We start from the raw sequence: 23,533 nt of genomic DNA, 5'->3' as shown, positions 1-23,533 counted from the left end.
TAAAGAAAAGAAGGAAAAAAAACAAAGGGCCCGTAATAATTGAACAGTCAAATGTGCACAAGTTGGAGATCAACTCTTCCAGAAGTCATATTTTCTGTTCCTCAGTAGATCTCGGGACCTTGCTCCATCGAATCACGGTCCCCCACTGGGTCGAATCCTAGACCGGTTCCCTCCAGCATCTCCTCTCCTTCACCCACTGAATAAAGAACCCCAGCTCACAACGGCGTCAGGCACGCAACACAAAAATCGCTCCCCTGATTGGACGGCTCACATTCCTAAGCACCCGTTATCTCAAACCATAACCCAACACTGCTTCTACGAAACAACCATTACATTAGCAGTGAAACCTTTCCCAGGGTGTTGCACATTTTTAGTGTTTATTTTTAAATTCCATGGATCTATTTTATGTCCTGGGCATTATACCTTGAAGAACAGCAATATCTGACCATTATCAAATCCTGTCTGTTGTTGCACAATGTGATTTAACCTTGTTACATTAGAGTAGATACGAGACTTCCTTGGACAGGGGTTTGATGAATTTTCCAACCCACTGCTTGGTCTTCAGGATCCTTTGTTTACACCCTTGTAAGGACACTCAGCACAGCAGTTTGTACTCAGATAGGACATGGAATGAAAGTGGTCATCTAACCTCGACCAAACTTTGAACCCTTCCTGCTTAGAAATGAAAGGAATAATGATGCTATGGTTGTCCAAGACACATCGAGCGGATCGGGAGTTGTGCAGAATTTGACTGTGGCAACCTTTTGGTCCAGCTGCTGATCACTTGACAAAACTTTGGCCACTCTCCAGGCTCTGAGGTCATCTTCAGGGGTTCATGGACCATTCAGAAATCTGACGGAAGACAGGTAGAAGCTGTTACTCGAAAGTTGAGTGTGCATCTTCGGGCTCCAGTACCTCCTCCCTAATGAGAAGGGGACAGGTCTGCTGTAGAGTGATTGTCACAATAGACAAATTGCAAAGAGCAACATTTGACATTATAATGATAATCCCATTACAGAGATGCACTCCCTCCCTTCCAGAAGATGTGGCTCATTAGCTTGTCTTAAACTAATTTGCTCAAATTAGCCATGAAATGGGCTGTGAGGTACTTTATATCTAGCACATGTATACAAATTAAACTTATCTTATTATGCCAAGTATATCCGCTGTCCACCTAAACTAGCGTTCAATGGGGATTTTGTCAATCTAATAGTGCAGTATAATTGGTGGGCCTCATGCCACTGGTTCGCACTTGCCCCTCAGCACATAACTGGTGGTTTGGGCAAGGCCAGGAATTTTCATCGACACCAAAGACCCCAGAAGTAAATCAAAAAGAAACATTGCTGACAGAGAGGTGGCCACAATGGCATTAAGATCATTCAGTGGCCTCCGCATCAATAGCATGACGTTTGATCTTAAGGATTTATATTGTCTACATTGCATTTAACTGAGAACTATGGACAGAAGGAAAAAGCCTTGGGTATTTTTGGATAAGCTTTACAATCTGTGTGATTAAACGTATTCATCATTTCAGTGAGGCTACAACATAATCACCATCTTTCAAATAATGCTATTCCATCCAAATAGTTTAAGAGTAAAATTAATTAGATATATTGGCCTCTGCAGTTTGCCTGCCAGCTCAACAGGTCTACAGTGGACCTGCCCTCTTCACATTGCTACCATCAGGGAAGAGGTACAGGAGTCCGAAGACCCACACTCAAAGTTTTAGGAACAGCTTCTTTCCCTCAGCCATCAGATTTCTTGATAGGGAATTGATGCCTATTGGCAACTTCACAGAAAAGGAGTTGAGGCTTGAGGAAGGTCCCCCATGATTGCATTGAATGGTGGGGACAAACTTGAGAAAATGGCCTACTCTTGCACCAATTTTCTTGTGACATAATCTTCAGACTTTATCAAGTGGAGTGTTCCAGTCTGCTTCCATGCCGAGTATTTTCTGTGGATGGGTTGTTGTCAGGCTTTCTGCAAGCTGACGCTGAGCTGCGGTCGCTGATGAAGTCATGGGTCCAGTTTAGCTACTAGTTCACTAGGGATGCTTTTGGGGGCAGAGGAAGAAGTTAAAGGTCATGTTAGGGTTTAGAGATGAGGATGTGGGGGTATTAGAGCTCAAGCCAAAGTCTTAGCTTCTGCTCCCTGCTTCTTGGCCAGATGAGGACTGGTCCCTCCACCCCTACCCTGGGTCAGCAAGATGTGGGCAGGTTTCAAAGTTGGAGTTCTGTCTGGGTGGGAGGAATGAGGTCTGTGACCCCCTTGGGTATGCAAATCTGTTGGCCTACAGTTCGAGGTCTAGTTTTAGGGCCCCGTTATCAGTGAGACCAGAGGCTGAGGCTTAGTATTTGGTGATCAACGGGTTCTGGAGTTGACGCTGAGGATCGAGGCCCAAGGGTCTATCAAAGACAATTAGTTGAGGCTAGTTGGTTGGAGCCCCGAGATGACAAATGTCGGGTGGGGAGGTTGATAGCACAATATCTGCAAATCTGGGTCCGCTGTAGGCCGAAGATGGCCTGTTCCGGGTTGGAGGACAGTGTATGTGAATGGGTGGGTGTGAGGAAAGGGGTTTGTTTTACTGTTGTTCTGTGGTTGTTCCACAGAGCATTGTGTACATGCTGGAACGTGTAATGACCCTTGTGGGCTACTCCCAGCACACTTGCTGGTTATTAACACAAAAGGCGTTTTGTATTGAATGAGATTCTGGAAATGTTGGAGCCTGTGATTTGCAGTTTGGAGGTTGTTTGGGCGTTTCAGCACTCTGCAGTCCCTGAGAGGATGCCAGGAGACAGAAGCGGAGTGTGTGAACCTTGTGAGAAGGCTGAGGGCACAAACCAATGTTTGATTACATTTTGCTAATTAAAACTTCCATTGTTCAGCGATTAAAGCAACGAGGGAGGTTGCAACACTGAGGCAAATGCAGAGGGTGAGCGACAGCTGCCTGCCTTTTGATCTCCAGTGCGATCGCTCTGCTGCGGAGAGGGGAGACTGTCTCTGATCTCCGGTGGGATCGCTCTGCTGCGGAGAGGGGAGACTGCCTTCTGATCTCCGGTGGGATCGCTCTGCTGCGGAGAGGAGAGACTGCCTTTTGATCTCCGGTGGGATCGCTCTGCTGCGGAGAGGGGAGACTGTCTCTGATCTCCGGTGGGATCGCTCTGCTGCGGAGAGGAGAGACTGCCTTTTGATCTCCGGTGGGATCGCTCTGCTGCAGAGAGGGGAGACTGTCTCTGATCTCCGGTGGGATCGCTCTGCTGCGGAGAGGGGAGTCTGCCTTATGATCTCCGGTGGGATCGCTCTGCTGCAGAGAGGGGAGACTGTCTTTGATCTCCGGTGGGATCGCTCTGCTGCCGGAGAGGGGAGACTGCCTTTTGATCTCCGGTGGGATTGCTCTGCTGCGGAGAGGGGAGACTGTCTCTGATCTCCGGTGGGATCGCTCTGCTGCGGAGAAGGGAGACTGTCTCTGATCTCCAGTGGGATCGCTCTGCTGCGGAGAAGGGAGACTGTCTCTGATCTCCAGTGGGATCGCTCTGCTGCGGAGAAGGGAGACTGTCTCTGATCTCCGGTGGGATCACTCTGTTGCAGAGAGGGGAGACTGCCTTTTGATCTCCGGTGGGATCGCTCTGCTGCGGAGAGGGGAGACTGTCTCTGATCACCGGTGGGATCGCTCTGCTGCGGAGAGGGGAGACTGCCTTTTGATCACCAGTGGGATCACTCTGCTGCAGAGAGGGGAGACTGCCTTTTGATCACCGGTGGGATCGCTCTGCTGCAGAGAGGGGAGACTGTCTCTGATCTCCGGTGGAATCACTCTGCTACAGAAAGGGGAGACTGCCTTTTGATCTCCGGTGGGATCGCTCTGCTGCCGAGAGGGGAGACTGTCTCTGATCTCCGGTGGAATCACTCTGCTACAGAGAGGGGAGACTGCCTTTTGATCTCCGGTGGGATCGCTCTGCTGCAGAGAGGGGAGACTGTCTCTGATCTCCGGTGGAATCACTCTGCTACAGAGAGGGGAGTCTGCCTTTTGATCACCGGTGGGATTACTCTGCTACAGAGAAGGGAAACTGTCTCTGATCTCCGGTGGGATCGCTCTGCTGCCAGAGAGGGGAGTCTGCCTTTTGATCTCCGGTGGGATCACTCTGCTACGGAGAGGGGAGACTGCCTTTTGATCACCGGTGGGATCACTCCACTGCCGGAGAGGGGAGACTGCCTTTTGATCTCCGGTGGGATCGCTCTGCTGCGGAGAGGGGAGACTGCCTTTTGATCACCAGTGGGATCACTCCGCTGCCGGAGAGGGGAGACTATCTCTGATCTCCGGTGGGATCGCTCTGCTGCGGAGAGGGGAGACTGTCTCTGATCTCCGGTGGGATCGCTCTGCTGCAGAGAGGGGAGACTGTCTCTGATCTCCGGTGGAATCACTCTGCTACAGAGAGGGGAGACTGCCTTTTGATCTCCGGTGGGATCGCTCTGCTGCAGAGAGGGGAGTCTGCCTTTTGATCACCGGTGGGATTACTCTGCTACAGAGAAGGGAGACTGTCTCTGATCTCCGGTGGGATCGCTCTGCTGCCAGAGAGGGGAGTCTGCCTTTTGATCTCCGGTGGGATCACTCTGCTACGGAGAGGGGAGACTGCCTTTTGATCACCGGTGGGATCACTCCACTGAGGGAGAGGGGAGACTGCCTTTTGATCTCCGGTGGGATCGCTCTGCTGCGGAGAGGGGAGACTGTCTCTGATCACCGGTGGGATCGCTCTGCTGCCAGACAGGGGAGACTGCCTTTTGATCACCTGTGGGATCGCTCTGCTGCAGAGAGGGGAGACTGTCTCTGATCACCGGTGGGATCGCTCTGCTGCCAGACAGGGGAGACTGCCTTTTGATCACCGGTGGGATCGCTCTGCTGCCGGACAGGGGAGACTGCCTTTTGATCACCAGTGGGATCACTCTGCTGCCGGAGAGGAGAGACTGACCAAATCAGCAGAGCGACCCCACCAGTGATCAAAAGGCAGAGTGACGTACTGAGCTGTCAAACCAAAGAACTGGTGGGTGGAACTGACCATTCTCAACGAAGGACATGGAAGCCTTCCCCTGCTACTATTTCTCCCTTAACCAGTGATGCTGCCAAAGACTAACAGGCCATGATCACTTGGGAGCATTGTAGAAATAGTATTCAACACTTCAAATTCAAATCAGAAATCACATTTTAATATTTAATTTTGCTGAAACATTCTTTGAGACAAATCAGGGTTGTGGGAGGCAAGCTCCAGTCTTTGACAATCCTATTGTTTTGATTCCCTTCCACTTGATCTTCTGGTTTGTGACTTTCCTGTTTTTTTTATTCCTCTTATCTTTCCTTATCCCTCCGGCCCCTCTAGCTGCACTCCATTTTGAAACTAAAATGGCCTGACATTGCTACATGAAAGAGAGCAACATTTTTTTTGTATAACATCAGCATTTCTCCATGTTCATCCTGGAAGTAAAACGAGTTCAGCCGCGGGTTTGTGTTAGGTATAGTCATTTCCTCCAGCGCGCCGTGGTTGAAGATGTGAAAATCATGTGGTAAATTCACTTTACATGATCAAATTAATATTTATTTAGGAGCATCCTTTTAACCAAGTGAACACCAAGTAAAGGCTGCTCATTAAAAGAGGCCCAATTACTCATAACATGCATCTGCAGAATTGGCTGTAAATCTGATGAATTACAGAGCAAACTTTGAAACTTTGAGACATTGGCTTATTTCAAAAGAATAAGTTTCTGAAGGGTATTGCGGAATATTAGTGTGCCTCACTGGAAAGTGACATCTATCCTTCCTTTTGTCATTTCCTTTTAATCGTAGTTGAACGATTCATGAAGTGTTGCAAACTGCAGTTGGATTCCCAAGCCATCGTGAAGTGGCTTGCAAACTGTTCCTAGTACAGGACCAGATGGCACAGCCACAGAATGGAAGGTTGTCCCTTTAGAACAGAGATGAGCAGGATTTTCTTCAGCCAGAGATAGTTAGATCTTTTATTGATCCCAAAGGAAATTACAGTGTCACTGTAGCTTTACAGGTGCATCGATATGCATATATTAGAAGAGAAGTAAGAAAAAATAAAAAAATAAGTTACCTCAGTCTAATGACGATGGTGGGGGGGGTGGGTGGAGGGGGTCATCACTTCCCTGGCTATAGGTTGACTCATTATAGAGCCTAATGGCTGAGGGTAAGAATGACCTCATATAGCACCCTTTGGAGTAGCGCAGTTGTCTTAGTCTATTACTGAAAGTGCTCCTCTGTTCAGCCAAGGTGGCATGCAGAGGGTGAGAAACGTTGTTCAGAATTGTCAGGATTTTCCGTAGGGCCCTTTGATCTCCCACAGCCTCCAGTGTGTCCAGTTTGACTCCTACAACAGACTCAACCTTTCTAATCAGTTTATTGAGCCTGTTGTCATCACCTAGAAGCTGGTAAATCTGTGGAATTCACTGCCACAGATCACTATGGAGGGCAAGTCATTTGGTATATTTAAAGCAGATGTTGATAGCTTCTTGATTAGTAAGGGTGTCAAAGTTTACAGAAAGAATGGAATTGAGAAGGGTAATAACTCTACCATGATGGAGTGGTGGGATAGACTCACAAGCCGAATGGCCTAATTCTGTTCTTGTGTCTTATGGAATTGTACATAGTTCACAGAAGTTGTACCTCAGGGTTTATACTGTAAAATGTTAAGGTAGATGTGCATATGGTAATGGGTTCATTCCTACCAAAGTATTGAGGACAAGTAGTTGATTTACTGATGGAATCAATTTGCTAACCTGCAAAAAATTCAAGGAGTAATTGAGGACCAAGCCAACTATTGAGGCACTGGGAATGATCAGTGACTCTAAGATTCCACTTGCCAGGCAGGATAAAGTTTGAGCTGCCAAACACATTGTGAGAACTGAGCTAGTGGAATGGAGGAACGGTTTATCATGTGTTCGGAAATAACGCAACAATAGAATTGGTTCAGGCGGTGGGTGGAAACTTTGAGTGAGAGATGTCTATCGATCTTCAAACGGATATAGACAAAACAAACCAAATTCCACATTGATAGTGTAGAGTGTGTTCACAAAATATATAAGAAGGTTTTACTTGTAATGTGTTGAAAAACCAACATGGAAACAATTTTAGATTTACAGTGGCATGCAAAAGTTTGGGCACCCCGAGTCAAAATTTCTGTTACTGTGAATAGCTAAGCGAGTAAAAAACGACTTGATTTTCACACGTTCTTCCTTGCAAAAGGCTTCTAGTTCAGTGAGATTCTTGGGCCGTCTTGCATGCACTGCTCTTTTGAGGTCTAGTCACAGATTTTCGATGACGTTTAAGTTGGGGGACTGTGAAGGCCATGGCAAAACTTTCAGCTTGCACCTCTTGAGGTAGTCCATTGTGGATTTTGAGGTGTGTTTAGGATCATTATCCTGTTGTAGAAGCTATCCTCTTTTCATCTTCAGCTTTTTCACAGACAGTGTGATGTTTGCTTCCAGAATTTGCTGGTATTTAATTGAATTCATTCTTCCCTCTACCAGTAAAATGTTCCCCATGCCACTGGCTGCAACACAAGCCCAAAGCATGATCGATCCAACCCCGTGCTTAACAGTTGGAGAGGTATTTTTTTCACGAAATTCTGCACCCTTTTTTCTCCAAACATACCTTTGCTCATTGCGGTCAAGAAGTTCTATCTTAACTTCATCTGTCCACAGGACTTGTTTCCAAAAAGCATCAGGCTTGTTTAGATCTTCCTTTGCAAACTTTTCTGGTGAGGACGCAGGAAGGATTTTCTTCTGATGACTCTTCCATGAAGGTCATATTTGTGCTGGTGTCGCTGCACAGTAGAACAGTGCACCACCACTCCAGAGTCTGCTAAATCTTCCTGAAGGTCTTTTGCAGTCAAACAGGGGTTTTGATTTGCCTTTCTAGCAATCCTATGAGCAGTTCTCTTGGAAAGTTTTCTTGGTCTTCCAGACCTCAACTTGACCTCCACTGTTCCTGTTAACTGCCATTTCTTCATTACATTACGAACTGAGGAAACGGCTACCTGAAAACGCTTTGCTATCTTCTTATAGCCTTCTCCTGCTTTGTGGGCATCATTTATTTTAATTTTCAGAGTGCTAGGCAGCTGCTTAGAGGAGCCCATGGCTGCTGATTGTTGGGACAAGGTTTGAGGAGTCAGGGTATTTATAAAGCTTTGAAATTTGCATCACCTGGCCTTTCCTAATGATGACTGTGAACAAGCCATAGCCCTAACAAGCTAATTAAGGTCTGAGACCTTGGTAAAAGTTATCTGAGCTCAAATCTCTTGGGGCGCTCAAACTTTTGCATGGTGCTCCTTTCCTTTTTTTCAACTCTAAAATTGTACAAAACAAAAATAATACACTAACCTTGCTTAAAATGTTGAAGAGAATGTTTCATCTTTAACTTTATGACTTTTGGAGATCAGTTCATGTTTTACTCACTTAACTATTCACAGTAACAGAAATTTTCACCAGGGTGCCCAAACTTTTGCATGCCACTGTATATTGTCCAGTACGATATTGTTAGCGCAATGCTTTACAGTACTAGCAAACCGGAGAAAGAGAAAAAACAGAGGAATTAAAGACTACTAACTTAACCTCAGTAGCAGGGAAAATGCTAGAATCTGTTAAAAACCAAGTTGTACTGGGCACTTAGAAAATCAAAATAGGATTGGATAAACGAGAGAGCCCACAGGGGTCAAAGTGTTTGGATAAGGGGACCAAATTTAAGTACAATACAAAAGTGGAGGGAAAATTGAGTTGTAAGGAGAATGTAGAGAGACCAGGGAGTTGTAGGAGGCTATGGGAAAGTAGCAAAGGGTAAAAATAAGGTTGACTGAATATAGTGAGGATTTTCTTTGATAAGTGGTGAGAGATTGAAATTTGATGACTAGGTACCCTTGTATGCAAATCATTGAAACTTGATGATTAGCTATAGCAATGAATCAGGAAGGCAAACAATGTACTTTGATGTAAAACAATTTGAATTCAAATGTAGGGGTGTTTTGCTCCACTTGCGTCAACCAATTTCATTTCATCGTTTCTGGTCTCCCTGTACAAGGAGGAATAATCTTCCTGTGGAGGTCGCTCAGCAAAGATTCATCAGATTGATTCCTACTGAGCAAGAAAACTGCTCCACCATGGTCAAATGGATGAGCAGTATCCGATTGGTCTGGCTCACAGTACTGGGGAGGTTGGGCATGAGGAGAGCACAGGAAGAGGGGCAAAAATTGGTGGGATGTGGGTGTGCAGACGAATCGGGGGTCCAGGTGTCAGGAAGGGAATCAGGCAGCAAGCTAGGAGATGGTTTATAAGGAGTTCAGTGGGGAATGATGTGGGGAGAAGAAGCTGATAGGCTGGATGAGGATTGTCAGGTTGGGGTGCGAAGCCAGCCAGTACTGAGGAACAGCCAAGTATGTTAGGTGGCGTGCAATACCTGGGTGGGAAGTAGTTGAGGACCAGTTGAAAGTCTGACAAAAAGGGACCTCCTCCCTGATGGGTGGGCTTTCAACACTGACAATAGACAATAGACAATAGGTGCAGGAATAGGCCATTCGGCCCATCGAGCCAACACCGCCATTCACTGTGATCATGGCTGATCATCCGCTATCAGTATCCAGTTCCTGCCTTATCCCCATAACCTTTGATTCCACTATCTTTAAGAGCTCTATTCATCTCTTTTTTGAAAGCATCCGGAGACTTGGCCTCCACAGCCTTCTGGGGCAGAGCATTCCATATATCCACCACTCTCTGGGTGAAAAAGTTTTTCCTCAACTCCGTTCTAAATGGCCTACCCCTAATTCTTAAACTGTGGACTCTGGTTCTGGACTCACCCATCAGCGGGAACATGCTTCCTGCCTGCAGCATGTCCAATCCCTTAATAATCTTATATGTTTCAATAAGATCCCCTCTCAGCCTTCCAAATTCCAGAGTATACAAGCCCAGTCACTCCAATCTTTCGACATATGACAGTCCCGTCATCCCGGGAATTAACCTTGTGAACCTACGCTGCACTCCCTCAATAGCAAGAATATCCGTCCTAAAATTTGGAGACCAAAACTGCACACAGTACTCCAGGTGTTGTCTCACCAGGGCCCTGTACAGCTGCAGAAGGACCTCTTTGCTCTTATACTCAATTCCTCTTGTTATGAAGGCCAGCATGCCATTAGCTTTCTTCACTGCCTGCTGTACTTGCATGCTTGCTTTCAGTGACTGATGTACAAGAACACCTAGATCTCGTTGTACTTCCCCTTTTCCTAACTTGACTCCATTTAGATAATAATCTGCCTTCCCGTTCTTACCACCAAAGTGGATAACCTCACATTTATCCACATTAAACTGCATCTGCCCACTCACCCAGCCTGTCCAAGTCACCCTGCATTCTCATAACATCCTCCTCACATTTCACACTACCACCCAGCTTTGTGTCATTGGCAAATTTGCTAATGTTACTATTAATCCCTTCATCTAAATCATTAATGTATGTTGCAAACAGCTGCGGTCCCAGCACTGAACCCTGCGGTACCCCACTGGTCACGGCCTGGTCACTGGTCACGCTATTCTTTGTTTTCTGTCAGCCACCCAACTTTCAATCCATGTCAGTACTCTGCCCCCAATACCATGAGCCCTAATTTTGCCCACTAATCTCCTATGTGGGACTTTATCAAATGCTTTCTGAGAGTCCAGGTACACTATATCCACTGGCTCTCCCTTGTCCATTTTCATAGTTACATCCTCAAAAAATTCCAGAAGATTAGTCGAGCACAATTTTCCCTTCATAAATCCATGCTGACTCAGACCAATCCTGTTACTACTATCCAGATGTGTCGTAATTTCATCTTTTATAATTGACTCCAGCATCTTTCCCACCACCGATGTCACGCTAACTGGTCTATAATTCCCTGTTTTCTCTCTTCCTCACTTCTTAAAGCAAGGGACAACATTAGCCACCCTCCAATCCTCAGGAACTGATCTTGAATCTATAGAACATTGGAAAATGATTACCAATGCGTCCATGATTTCTAAAACCACCTCCTTAAGTACCCTGGGATGCAGACCATCAGGTCCCGGGGACTTATCAGCCTTCAGACCCAACAGCCTTTCCAACACCATTTCCTGCCTAATATAAGTTTCCTTCAATTCATCCATTACCCTAGGACTTTTGGCCACTATTACATCTGGGAGATTGTTTGTGTCTTCCCCAGTGAAGACAGATCCAAAGTACCTGTTCAACTTGTCTGCCATTTCCTTGTTCCCCATAATAAATTCACCCGCTTCTGTCTTCAAGGGCCCAATTTTGATTGTAACTATCTTTTTCCTTTTCACATACCTAAAGAAGCTTTTACTATCCTCCTTTATATTCTTGGCTAGTTTAGCTTCGTACCTCATTTTTTCTCCATGTATTGCCTTTTTAGTTACCTTCTGTTGCTCTTTAAAAGCTTCCCAATCCTCCGGCTTCCCACTCGTCTTTGCTATGTTATACTTCTTCTCTTTTATTTTTATACTGTCCATTACTTCCCTTGTCAGCCACGGCCTCCCCTTACTCCCCTTAGGATCTTTCTTCCTCTTTGGAATGAACTGATCCTGCACCTTCCGCATTATTCCCAGAAACACTTGCCATTGCTGTTCCACTGTCATCCCTGCTAGGGCATTGTTCCATTGAACTTTGGCTAGCTCCTCCCTCATAGCACCATAGTTCCCTTTGTTCAACTGTAATACTGACACTTCCAAGTTTCCCTTCTCCCTCTCAAATTATAGATTAAAACTTATCATATTATGGTCACTACCTCCTAATGGCTCCTTTACCTTGAGGTCCCTGATCAAATCCGGTTCATTGCACAACACTAAATCTAGAATTGCCTTCTCTCTGGTAGGCTCCAGTACAAGCTGTTCTAAGAATCCATCTCGGAGGGACTCCACAAACTCCCTTTCTTGGGGTCCAGCACCAACCTGATTCCTCCAGTCTACCTGCATGTTGAAATCCCCCATAACAACTGTAGCATTACCTTTGCGACATGCCAATTTTAACTCTTGATTCAATTTACACCCTAATCCAGACTACTGTTTGGGGGCCTGTAGATAACTCCCATTAGGGTCTTTCTACCCTTAGAATTTCTCAGTTCTATCCATACTGACTCTACGTCTCCTGATTCTATGTCCCCCCTAGCAAGGGACTGAATATCATTCCTCACCAACAGAGCCACCCCACCCCCTCTGCCCATCAGTCTGTCCTTTCGATAGGACGTATACCTTGAGTATTCATTTCCCAGGCCCTGTCCACTTGAAGCCATGTCTCTGTTATTCCCACAACATCATTCTTACCAATTTCCAACTGAGCCTCAAGCTCATCCACTTTATTTCTTATACTCCGTGCATTCATATATAATACTTTTAATTCATTACTCCCCTCACCTCCCATATCAATTCCTATTTCACTTGGCCATACTGTACGGTCCCTTCTTGAGCTTCCTGCTCTGTTGATTCTGCTGTCATTCTTAATTTTTCTTATTCTCACTTTCCCTTTATCTCCATCCTTATGTTTCCAGTTCGTCCCCTCCCTCCCCCCCACTACGTAGTTTAAACACACCCGTGTTGCAGAGGCAAACCTGCCTGCCAGAATGCTAGTGCCCCGCTTATTAAAGTGCAACCCGTCCCTTTTGTACAATTCATCCTTACCCCGAAACATACACTGGTCTCTATGGGTTGAGAGCTGCCCTGATGGGAGCCCTTTAATGCTACACTTGGCCTCCCAAACACTCACAACACCTGCTTTGGGCAAGAATCATCTGCAGTATCGACAGGCCAGGAAGCATTGCCTGGGTGTCTGTTGGATGCTGTGGGTCACCACTGTGCACGACCAGGACGGTCAGCACACTAGCACAGCAGAAGATCTCAGCTTCTGTCACCTGCAGTGAGTCTCCAAAGGTCCTTTACATTTTGCTTTTCGGTGAACGCAGGGTATAGTGCAATTATAGTTTCTAGGCACAGAAGACTAACTTGGTTTTTTTTTCAGCAAAATCCCACTTTGAATCAGATGAGTTGCAGGAAATCAGCATCCGGCTCTGCAGTGTGGAGTATGGGAGGGTATCGTGGTGTTGAGCCAAATTGCATTTGGAAGCAGGGATCAAAAGAAGGATGTAAATCAGACCTGACTTACCGAACTGCACAAGCTTCCCTTACACACACAACATAGAACATTACAGCACAATACAGGCCCTTCAACCGAGAATGTTGTGCCGAACTTGTAGTCTACTCTAAAATCAATCCAATCCTTCCATCCTATGTAGCCCTCCATTTTTTATTTCATCCATGTGCCCATCTAACAGTTTATTTAAATGTTCTTCATGTACCTACCACTCTGTTTTTTAAAAAAAATTCTGACATCCCTCTCCTCTTTACTCCAATCTCCTTAAATTTATATCCCCTCATATTAGCTATTTCTACCTTAGGAAATAGATCCACTTAATCTATGCCTCCTAACATCTTGTACACCTCTCATCCTCCTGTGCTCCAAAGAGAAGAGCCTTAACTTGCTCAACCTACCGTCTAAGACATGCGCTCTAATCCAGGCAGCTTCCTGGTAAATCTTCTCCATCCTTCCTACAATGAGGCAACCAGGAGTGAGCATGATGCTCCATGTGGTCTAACCAGGGTCTTATAGAGCTGCAAATTACCTCCTGGCTCCTGAACTCAATTCCCCGACCAATAAGAGCTGACACACCATACGCTGCCTTAACAACCCTGGCAGCTTTGACGGGTCACTGGAGGAGGACTTCACGATCCTCTGTTTCACCACGCTGCTAATTTGCTTGCTTTGAGAGGCAGTGTCTTCACATGGCATCGTGTGCATACGGAACAAGTGACTGAGGCAGGTAGGATACCACTAGGATGGGAAAGGTTTAGAGGGTCAGGCGCCAAATGCAGGCAAGTGGGACTAACTGAGTAAGCATCTTGACAGCACGGATAGGGTGGGGTGACGAGGGGTCTATTTCTCTGCGCCTGGAGGAAAATGACTGTCATCACTTCAACAGCTCAGGCTAGAGCATAAGCCAGGACTTTCTGGGGTTTTCTAAATGCTCCTTCGAGTGAATTTGCTGGCATTTACTGAATGAGCTATTATTACACTGCTTAGTACTTCATCCACAGCAAAGAGTATACACGCAATCTTATTAACTGTGGCAATAACGAGCATCATGTGTTGCTGCCAAATTGCCCATACTGAGGAGGGAACAATAATTGCTTATATATTTTAAATGTGCCAATTACAAGCGTACCTGGTTACAATTTCTGTTCTGTTAGACACACATGATATAAAATCCTTTTTAAAATCACAGCTCGTGTGGAGGGGTTTTTCTGCATATGAATCATTTCATTGTTTTCTGGTTCTGTTGTAAAGGTCAAGTGAGACAATTCTCATTTTAGTGCAACTCTATTTTTACATTGCTTCTCTCTGTTGTCTTCATCTGAAGGAAATAAATGAACTCATATTTATGAGAGGAATTGTCAATAAGTGGGAAAATGATTCCAGTCTTGCCCGATGTGTCTGTCCTCCCCTCCCCATGACTCTTGCATCGACAGCTAGGATTGCCCAAGCGGGTTACTGGATATTCCCATGATATTAATTGAGGATGATGTTTGGCAGCGTGACTGTCTGCACTTTGAAGGTGATGGCGTTTGCAGTTTTACTATTAAACATCTGCTTGCTTTGAATGGAATGAATAACTTGCAGAGTGAAACTGGCCTGAGCCGGAAAACTTTGTTCTTACTTTCCTTTCCCACACCCACTATCATCAAGATTACTGAATGAGTTTGTCTGTAGGTGCTGGATTGTGGTCGATTTCAACCCATGCTGCTTTGGGTGGAGTCTTCAGAACTAGCGATAAGATTTAACCCAGGTTGTCTGGGCTGGATTTGAACCCATGTTTTCAGGCAAACCTGAATTGAGTAAAACTATGGGGACTGCTGCGGACCTTTGATTAAAAAATCCAACTGTGCTGATGCCTTGACAATTTAGACCCTTCTAAATCTTCACTGGATACTGTTCAATGTCAGGGTTGTTATCACTGACAGAGGTTCAGAATTTTATTTTTTTTTACAGTAGCAGTGCAGAGCAAGATGTAAAAATCAAGTTACAAAATAAATTGTGCAATTAATAACAATAATAACTTCATGAACTGTTCAGAAATCTAATGGTGGAGGGGAAGAATCTGTTCCTAAAATGCTGAGTTCCAACACTTGGCCAAAGCATTTAGATAGAATTTTCCACACTGAGAATGAGATTTGGAATAATCAGCGTTGGTATTTAAGAAGTGTGAGCATAGCGAGTCCAGACTGAAGCATGTTTCAAGCTGAGGACAGCACATCAGCAAGGACTGACCTTTTAAGAAAACTTAACTCTGTTGTCAGATTCAGTTAGAAAGCAGGTTTGGTTTATTATATTAACAAAGGCAGAAAGAGCCTGGACATTACGCAATAGAAATTGTCAATGCAGCTGGCGCCGCACTGGCTGCCTATTACACTTTTGAATCTGTATTCCACTTTACTGATTTCACTGATAAATGGTCAGAGTGTATTGTCACACATACTTCTGCCACCCAAGACTGGCTTCTGCTCCCACTGTGAGTTACACTTCAAAGATTTCCTTAATGGTTTAGCCTTAAAATCCGCAATAAATGTGATCCTTTGACAGAAACCAGCTTTGCTGTTAAGACCATAATCGAGTCGATTCTGGCTGATTTATTATCCCTCTCAAGCATATTATCTGGCCTACTCCCCAAACCTTTGAAGCCCTTGGCAGGGGTGGGGGGGCGCCTCTGGGATTTCCGAAAGGGCTGACACCTATACCTTGTGTTCTGGGGCCTAAGTTGTCACTGCTGCACCTTTGATGTGGTTATCAGTACCAGCTCCAAACCCAAAATCTGAACAGAAGAATGAAATTTATTCTGCTGCATTGTCTCAAAACCTGGGCACACTACAATCATGTGTAGAGTCCAACAGGTAGGCCTTCACTTTGCACTTGTTAATTGTAGTAATGCAAAATTCACATCCTTTTTTCACTATTCTCCGCTCCTGCTGCCTGTAACATCTGGTTTTACAGATGTTACATGTTCTTCAGTGTCTTGCCCAACTGGCAAATTATTTCGGGATTAGTCTTATGACTGATGTTGGCAGCCTATTGGACTGAAACGGCATGGCTGCCAAGCTTAATTACATCTTCTCACATTTGTCTGTGAAAGTGCAGTTCCAGGAGAGGTTACCTACCAGCATTCAGAAGCTTTCCCTTTTTAACTCCATGTTGTTGGTCTGTCCTCCTCCTCCATTCTCTGTGGACACCCCTCCCCCAGTAGTAGTTATTTCATTTATTTGGAGGTACAGCACAGTAACCGGCATTCCTGGTCCAACGAGCCTGTGCCCCTCATTTACACCCACGTGGTCCATTAGCATTCTGTGCAATCTTTGGAGTGTGAGAAGAGACCAGATCACCCAGAGGAAACGCAGGTGGTCACAGGGGGAACATAGAAACACCTTACAGACAGTGGGGTAATTGAACTGAGGCTGCTAACACTGTAATAGCCTGAAGCTAGCCGCTACTCTACCGTGCCAGCCAACGTCAGTGAAATCGGCACAGATTGCAGACTAGGCCGCCTGAAATGTCAACTGTACTTTTCCCGTTGGTGCTCCCTGGCCTGCTGATTTCCTCCAGCATTTTGTGTGTGTTGCTCTGATTTCCAGCATCTGCAGGTTTTCTCTTGTAGGTAATAAAGGTTGATTGTTGGTTATGTACAGTAAAGTGTGTGCGAGTGTGTGTGTGTGTGTGTGTGTGAGAGAAATCAGTGGGGCTAAATTTCAGAAGCAAGGCCTTGGCGTCTGCTGCTGTGTGTTTACTGCATGGAGAAGATGATAGCTTCTTATCCTGAGACTCAAGATTCAGGCAGTTTGAACCAAAAAGCTCAGCTGTGACTAGGTTCAATTCAGTGGATAATCTAGTTAACTCAGAATACTCCTCATAATGCGACTTTTAGAATTTTATTCACTGGCTCATCTGAAATTAAGAACAGCCGGACCAACTTCATAGAAACCCTGTGGAAGAGGTTGATCGTGGCCGTGGGTTGTACAGTTGCCTGCAATTCTCTCATTGGTTTTCCAGGTTATAAAGAATACTCTTGACCCCATCTGGAAGCCTTTCAGCATGCCACTTGTGTCCTTGTGTGATGGTCATATGGACAAAAACATAAAGGTAATTTGAAGCTTCACAATAGCAATCTTTAAACTTGCATTCATTTTGATGTGTTTACTTATGAGACATGCAGTGGTGTGCAAGATAAAAACGCTGCAGGTCAGTTTTTACATAGCTCTGTTTTGATAGATTTTATGCTATTTCTAGATACCTCAGTGTGTTGTTTCTTGTAAATTATCCCCTGTGTCTGGTCCACCAGATTGCAATTCTTTTTCTGTTTGAAGTTAGAATAGCCTTGTACCTACCTGTCCTTGCAGAATGATACAGGACAGAAGAGAACCAACTGGACCACCGGCCCAAGGCCAGGTCTTTGAAAGGGCCGCTCAATTGCTCCTAGATCTCTGCTCTTTCCCCGTAGCCCTGCACTTGCTCTCAGTGGCCACTTTATTAGGTATGCCTGTGTACTCTGTTAATGCAAAATATCTGATCATGTGGCAACAATTCAATGCATGAAAGCATGCAGGCATGGTCAAGAGGTTCAGTTGTTGTTCAGACCAAGCATCAAAATGGGGAAGAAATGTGATCTTCTGAGTGACTTTGACCATGGAATGACTGTTGGTGCCAGACGGGGTGGCCTGAGTATATCAGAAACTGCTGATCTCCTGGGATTTTCACGCACAACAGTCTCTAGAGTTTACAGAGAAAGGAACATCCAGTGAGCGGCAGTTCAGTGGGTGAAAAAGCCGCCTTAAGAAGAGAGGTCAGATGATAAAGACCAGATTGCTTCAAGCTGACAGGATGGCCACAGTATCTCAAATAACCACACGTTACAACACAACGTGTGGAAGAGTATCTCTGAATGCACCACATGTCGAACCTTGAAGTGGATAGGCTGCAGCAGCAGAAGACCATGAACATACACTCAGTGGCCACTTTATTAGGTACAGGAGGCCCTTGATAAAGTGGTTACTGAGTATGTGTATGTATCCTTCATGAATTTGTCTCGCTCCCCCATTCATCTGTAAGGGCACAGCTGTATCTGTATCTACTACCTTCCACCCAGCCCAGTACAGATTCTTCATTGCACAGGCAAGAATTCTCCTCACCTCTCCTATTGTTCTTACAAGCAACTGTGTTCGCCAGTGACTACTCCTCCTGATGTTGGGAAAGATTTCGCTTTGGTTATTTCAACATCATCACCTTCACACGGCTTTACTTCCCAGAGCTCAAAATAAACAAGTATGTTCTCTTTGCCCTACATAACCAGTTCTTTGAGGGCAAATGACTACAGCATCACCCAGACATGCCATTGGCCAGACAGGTAATTGGGTCACGTGAAGGGTATAACAATGCAGCCCTGGTACCAATTGATCTTTTCCTAGGTTTGCTGCTGGTGAAAATAACAATAGGGTAGAATAGTCACTGGACATTATAAGTGTACGTCTCTTGTCATCTATTTAATTATTCCTAGTTTGCTGTTCTCTTGTGGAACTGAGTTAGAAATAGTATCTGCAAATTGTGTCGTCTTGATTCCATTTTAGCTGTTCAGTTAATAATATGTGCTCTGCACATTGACGTCATGCATGCAGAATGCAAGAGGGGACGGATAACAACATTAGGGTGAATCATGGTAGCAGGTTCCCAGTTCAGTTTCCCCACACTGACCACACACCCATTTACACAAATCACATAGTTACTAAGCACAGAAACAAAATTGGTGGGGCATCATTAGAAAATCTGTGCCTTCACTGCAATTCATGCCCAAGTCCTAAATGTGCTATTTATGATTTTTTTTAAAAAAAGGCACATGTGAGTTTTCTTCAGTCCAATTTCTATGTTTGAGTGATAGCTACTTGAAGCACATTCTGCTCATCACCACCATAGGCCAGAATCCAAATCAATGCCTGCTGATCAGTTGACTTGCGCAAGTGTTAATCTGCCATTCTTGTTCCAGGTTCTCTGCTATGATTATGATAATGACGGAGGACATGACTTTATCGGAGAGTGCGAGACCACGGTGGCCAAGATGTCTGAAGCAGGTGACTCGGGCGAGGTACATAGTCAGTTCTGCCTAAATGTTTACTGATGCTTTGAAATTCTGTAAGGGGATTGGAGTTCTGCAATGCTATCCTGTGACTGTACTCCTTATACAAAGTCAGATGGCATTGGTGATGCAAACACTGTCAAACTTGCAATGTGCAATTAAATCATGCTTGCCTGGGGATTTTTTGATTAGCAGTTCATGGGCTACAACGTAAGTGAAGAGGTTATTGACTTCAGGTAGTTGTAGCAACGTGGGGTTCGGTTTTGGGATCTCTGACTGATCACTGTGATGTGATCTAGCTACTTTCCTAATTCTCTGGTCCTCTCATTGCACTCCATTTTTCTCCTGGATTCGGAAAGCCACATTTCCGAATTACATTTCCTCATGTAACGGGGCAGAAGAGCAGTTTCTGTGGAACTCCATTCTGTGTCCCCATCAATCGTCCACACAGAGTCCACGTAGAGCAAGCCAACTCTTGGTATTGAGTTGCTGATCACCAGTGTTCTTGTTGATTTTTACGATTACGGGAGCTAAGCTGTCAAATCCCAAATATAACGCAAAAAAATCCCAAATATGGCTCATTTACCCCGTTGCATTAAGTGATGAGGTGTTGGGTTATTTGTTTGATTCCCTCTCTCCCCTGCAGAGCTGCAAAAAAAATTTTTTTTTTTCGCCATTTTAGTTTTCTAACTTCTAAGTTCCCATTTTCGCTTATGTGCTTGTATTGTCCCAAGTACTTTCTCTTTGACCTGAATGTTCTGGTAATGTCTGAAGCTTTGCTGGGCCAACATTCATGCCCTCTGAGGTTGCCGAGTAAGTCACTGTATTGCACCATTTCTCCTGTGTTGAAGCAGAGCAGTAGACAATCAGCCGTCTGTGGGTGCTACAGTAGCATAGTGATTAGCACAATGTCGGCTGTAAGATTCAATTCTCACCAATGTCTGTAAAGAGTTTGTATGTCTCCCTGTGACTGCGTGGGTTTCCTCCACACGCTCCGGTCTCCTCCCATATTCCAAAGACGTGCAGGTTGGGGTAAGTGACTTGTGGGTGTGCCATATAGGTACTGGAAGTGTGGCAATACTTGCAGGCTGCCCAGTGTTTTCCTTGCTGATTTGATTTGATGCAAATGATACATTTCACTGTATGTTTCAATGCACATTTGATAAATTAAGCCAACCTTCACCTATTTTATAATCCTATAATTAATCTAGTCACCAAATTTGAATATGGAAAATGTTTCTCCCAACCCAGTCGGCCTTGTATTATCCTTGCAAACGTTTTGGGGTGGGTCTGACGTAGCCGCAGAATCTTGTTTCGAGCCCTCCATCACGTTTTCTGAATTCAGCCCTGGATGCCTTCAGCATTAACTCCAGATCACATGTGAAATCTTGTTAAGTTTCCTCCTGAGAACCACCCACAGTTCTGCCCCGGGCAATGAATCTGTTTCCTCCACGATCAGTAACACATGGAGACAGCTCCTTCTTCGGCTGTCCATCGATTTTTCGATGTTGACTGAGGCCTGGGCAAGGTTATATGGAAGACCGGCAGTTGGCCATGCTGCAAGTCTCCCCTCTCCACGCCACTGATGTTGTCCAAGGGAAGGGTATTAGGACCCATACAGCTTGGCACTGGTGTCGTCGCAGAGCAATGTGTGGTTAAGTGCCTTGCTCAAGGACACAACACGCTGCCTCAGCTGAGGCTTGAACTAGCGACCTTCAGATCACTAGACCAACGCCTTAACCACTTGGCCACGTGCCGCACAATATATGGAGACAGCACTGGAAGTAAGAAGGGTGTAAACAGTGCTCTGGATGGGATACTTCTAATGTCGATTGCCAGCACCACTGCAGACCAAGATGGCTGGACTCTGATGTGCACAGCACATATCACCACAGAGTCGCTGGGCATTATTATTTATCTCCTCCCTTCTGCCATAATGTTATGAATGAGATTTGCTAATTACTGCACAATATTGAATTCCATTAGCACATTCTCAACAAAAAGCCACAATGGACACACAGCATTTGAGCCTGGGCTACTACGTGGCCAGTAATAGTCACATCACGTAAGGGCATAGCAACAACCCTCTCCCAGGAGTGGATCTTGTCACCTACTTCAGATATTTGGCACTATTTACCACATTGCCCCCTCCCACTGTCAATCCAGTGGGTCACCATTGACCAAAAATTCAATGGACCATTATGGACTGAAGAATTACAATGGTGAGGCTTAATTTTCTTGCTTTGAGTACAAAGGATTGCACTGTGTAAAGCAACCTTTCAATAATTTCAAACTGCCTAAAGCAATTCTGGGTGCCTTTCCAATTGACCAGCTTTGATACGGTGCCAATTCTGGTGAATATATAATTTCACAAGCGATTCTTCAGACACTGGAAATCCAAAGTAACATGTTCAAAGTACTAAAGAATCTCAGCAGGTCAAGCAGCATCTATGGAAGGGAATTAACAATCGACATTTTTGGCTGAGATCCTTCATCAGGACTTCAGACGACATAGGATATCCTCTTGAAATTTGACTCATTATGAAAATAGACCCCATAACTGATTGGTTCCTTATAATTTTATCAACAGCTCTTGATTCTTGCCTTTATTTATTCAATTGAAGTGCTCTTTCTAGATCTAGGAATAAGTTGCCATGTATTTATTCTCTGGAGAGCAGGTGGAATTCTGAATGACTGATCTAGGTTTGTGACTGCTCTCTTTGATATCCTGAGCTATTTGTTCAAATTATTATCATAAATACAGATCGTTAAACAGGAGCCTTGCCAAATTTTTCTGCTAGAAAGTGTTCATCCTTTCTCTTCTTTTCCTGACTCTACATTGTAAGGCTCCCAGTGCCCATTTTTTAAATGTACTTGACCCAAGCCAACAGTAGGAGACAGAGAATGAGGTGGTCCCGGGTCTGATTGGTGATTTGGATGTCACAACTTGGGTTAAACAGCGCCCGGCTAAGATGTGGCAGAATTCATTAGGCTTCTTGCCGATGATCTCTATTGCGTCAGCCCTGTGGTAACAAGAGAATGAGACGGGCAGGAGAAATAGAGGGACAGCAGAGTGAGTGGTAAAGAGAGAACAGGGAAGGACTGAGATCGAGGGTTAGAGTGGTGGAGGAAGCGAAAGAAGGCCATGGGTAAGAGAACAGTAGCAACACAGGGACAAAAGTTGTAGAGCAGTGGTTCTCAACCTGCTGGCTATGGACCCTCAGTTAATGGTAGGTGTTACGTTTTGTGACTTCAAAACACTAACTTGATTGTAAGGAAAAAACAGGAGTCTGAAATGTGGGTTTGACTTTGAGTTTACTTTCAGTGAGGCACGCACGTATCACTTGGTAGCATGATAACATGTACAGCTAACATATTTATACATTTACCCTGTAATTAAACAAACTAAAATGTTTAATCAACCAATATTTATACAAGATTACTCAGATATTTTTGAAATATTAAATACACAACAGTAGGAGTCTATGGCATTAAAAAAGGTTGAGAACCTACTGTAGAGGTACAGGGACTGAGGGAGAGGTACAGAGGGTGAGAAAGGGACTTAGAGGGACAGAGGATGACAAAGACGATTAAAAAGAAACAGGGAAAGAAGACTGATGGGAATGGGCATATCAGTTTTGGACTCTTTGTTGAATGGTCTTTCAGAGTTTAATGTTTGCCCCAGAAATGCTGCCACTAGAGTGGAAGGGCTAATAATGCCTACAAGCTGGAGCCTGTTGGCTTTGTGGCTGGAGTGTAAGAGCAGACCTACCACAGAGTATGCTTTCATTTGTGGAGGCTAGGACCTCGACGGAAACCTCTTGATCATGAAAATAAGGCACCTCTTGATGAAGATGAGATCTGGCAAAGAGCTTTTTTAAAAACGTTTATCAATGATTAATTTTTTTTTGGATTCAGAAATGATCACCATTAGCAGGAAAATGTTTAAAGTGTTCAAAAATCCCCTTCCTGCAAATACCTGCACTTACAGGGTTTAAAGTGAATGGATTCACGCCCGCTTTAAAGGGATTTTGGATTTAAGTTTCAGACTAATTTGTGCAGAAGTACTGAAGTTCGGAAATAAACCTACAGTTATGATGAATGGCCATATTGTATATGATTCATCATTGTATTCAGTTCAGCGCAGTGAGCTGTAGTCTCACAGCAGACAAACATCTCCCTGTATTTAAAACCCCAGCTCCAACATGCCGGGGCATGCATCACATCCGAAACCATTGCGCGATGCACCACGTCTCCACCGTGCAGCTGCCACAGCACCCCAGGATGGGAGT

General features: G+C 44.8%; 1 protein-coding gene across 5 annotated transcripts in view; it reads left to right on the top strand.

Moving 5' to 3' along the window:
* The window catches only part of cpne2 (copine II), a 273,889-nt gene that overhangs the window by 52,133 nt on the left and 198,223 nt on the right, over positions 1 to 23,533 (top strand). For all 5 annotated transcript variants that reach the window (XM_063066745.1, XM_063066743.1, XM_063066741.1 and 2 more), the window contains 2 exons: positions 17,168 to 17,257; positions 19,152 to 19,250. In XM_063066745.1, coding sequence (XP_062922815.1) covers positions 17,168 to 17,257; positions 19,152 to 19,250 — 189 coding nt within the window. The remainder of the gene's footprint in view (positions 1 to 17,167; positions 17,258 to 19,151; positions 19,251 to 23,533) is intronic.

Source organism: Mobula hypostoma, chromosome 14, assembly GCF_963921235.1.
Source record: "Mobula hypostoma chromosome 14, sMobHyp1.1, whole genome shotgun sequence".
Classification (NCBI taxonomy): Eukaryota; Metazoa; Chordata; class Chondrichthyes; order Myliobatiformes; family Myliobatidae; genus Mobula; species Mobula hypostoma.
Note: the sequence above shows the minus strand (reverse complement) of the source record. Positions and strands in the feature narration are given on the sequence as shown.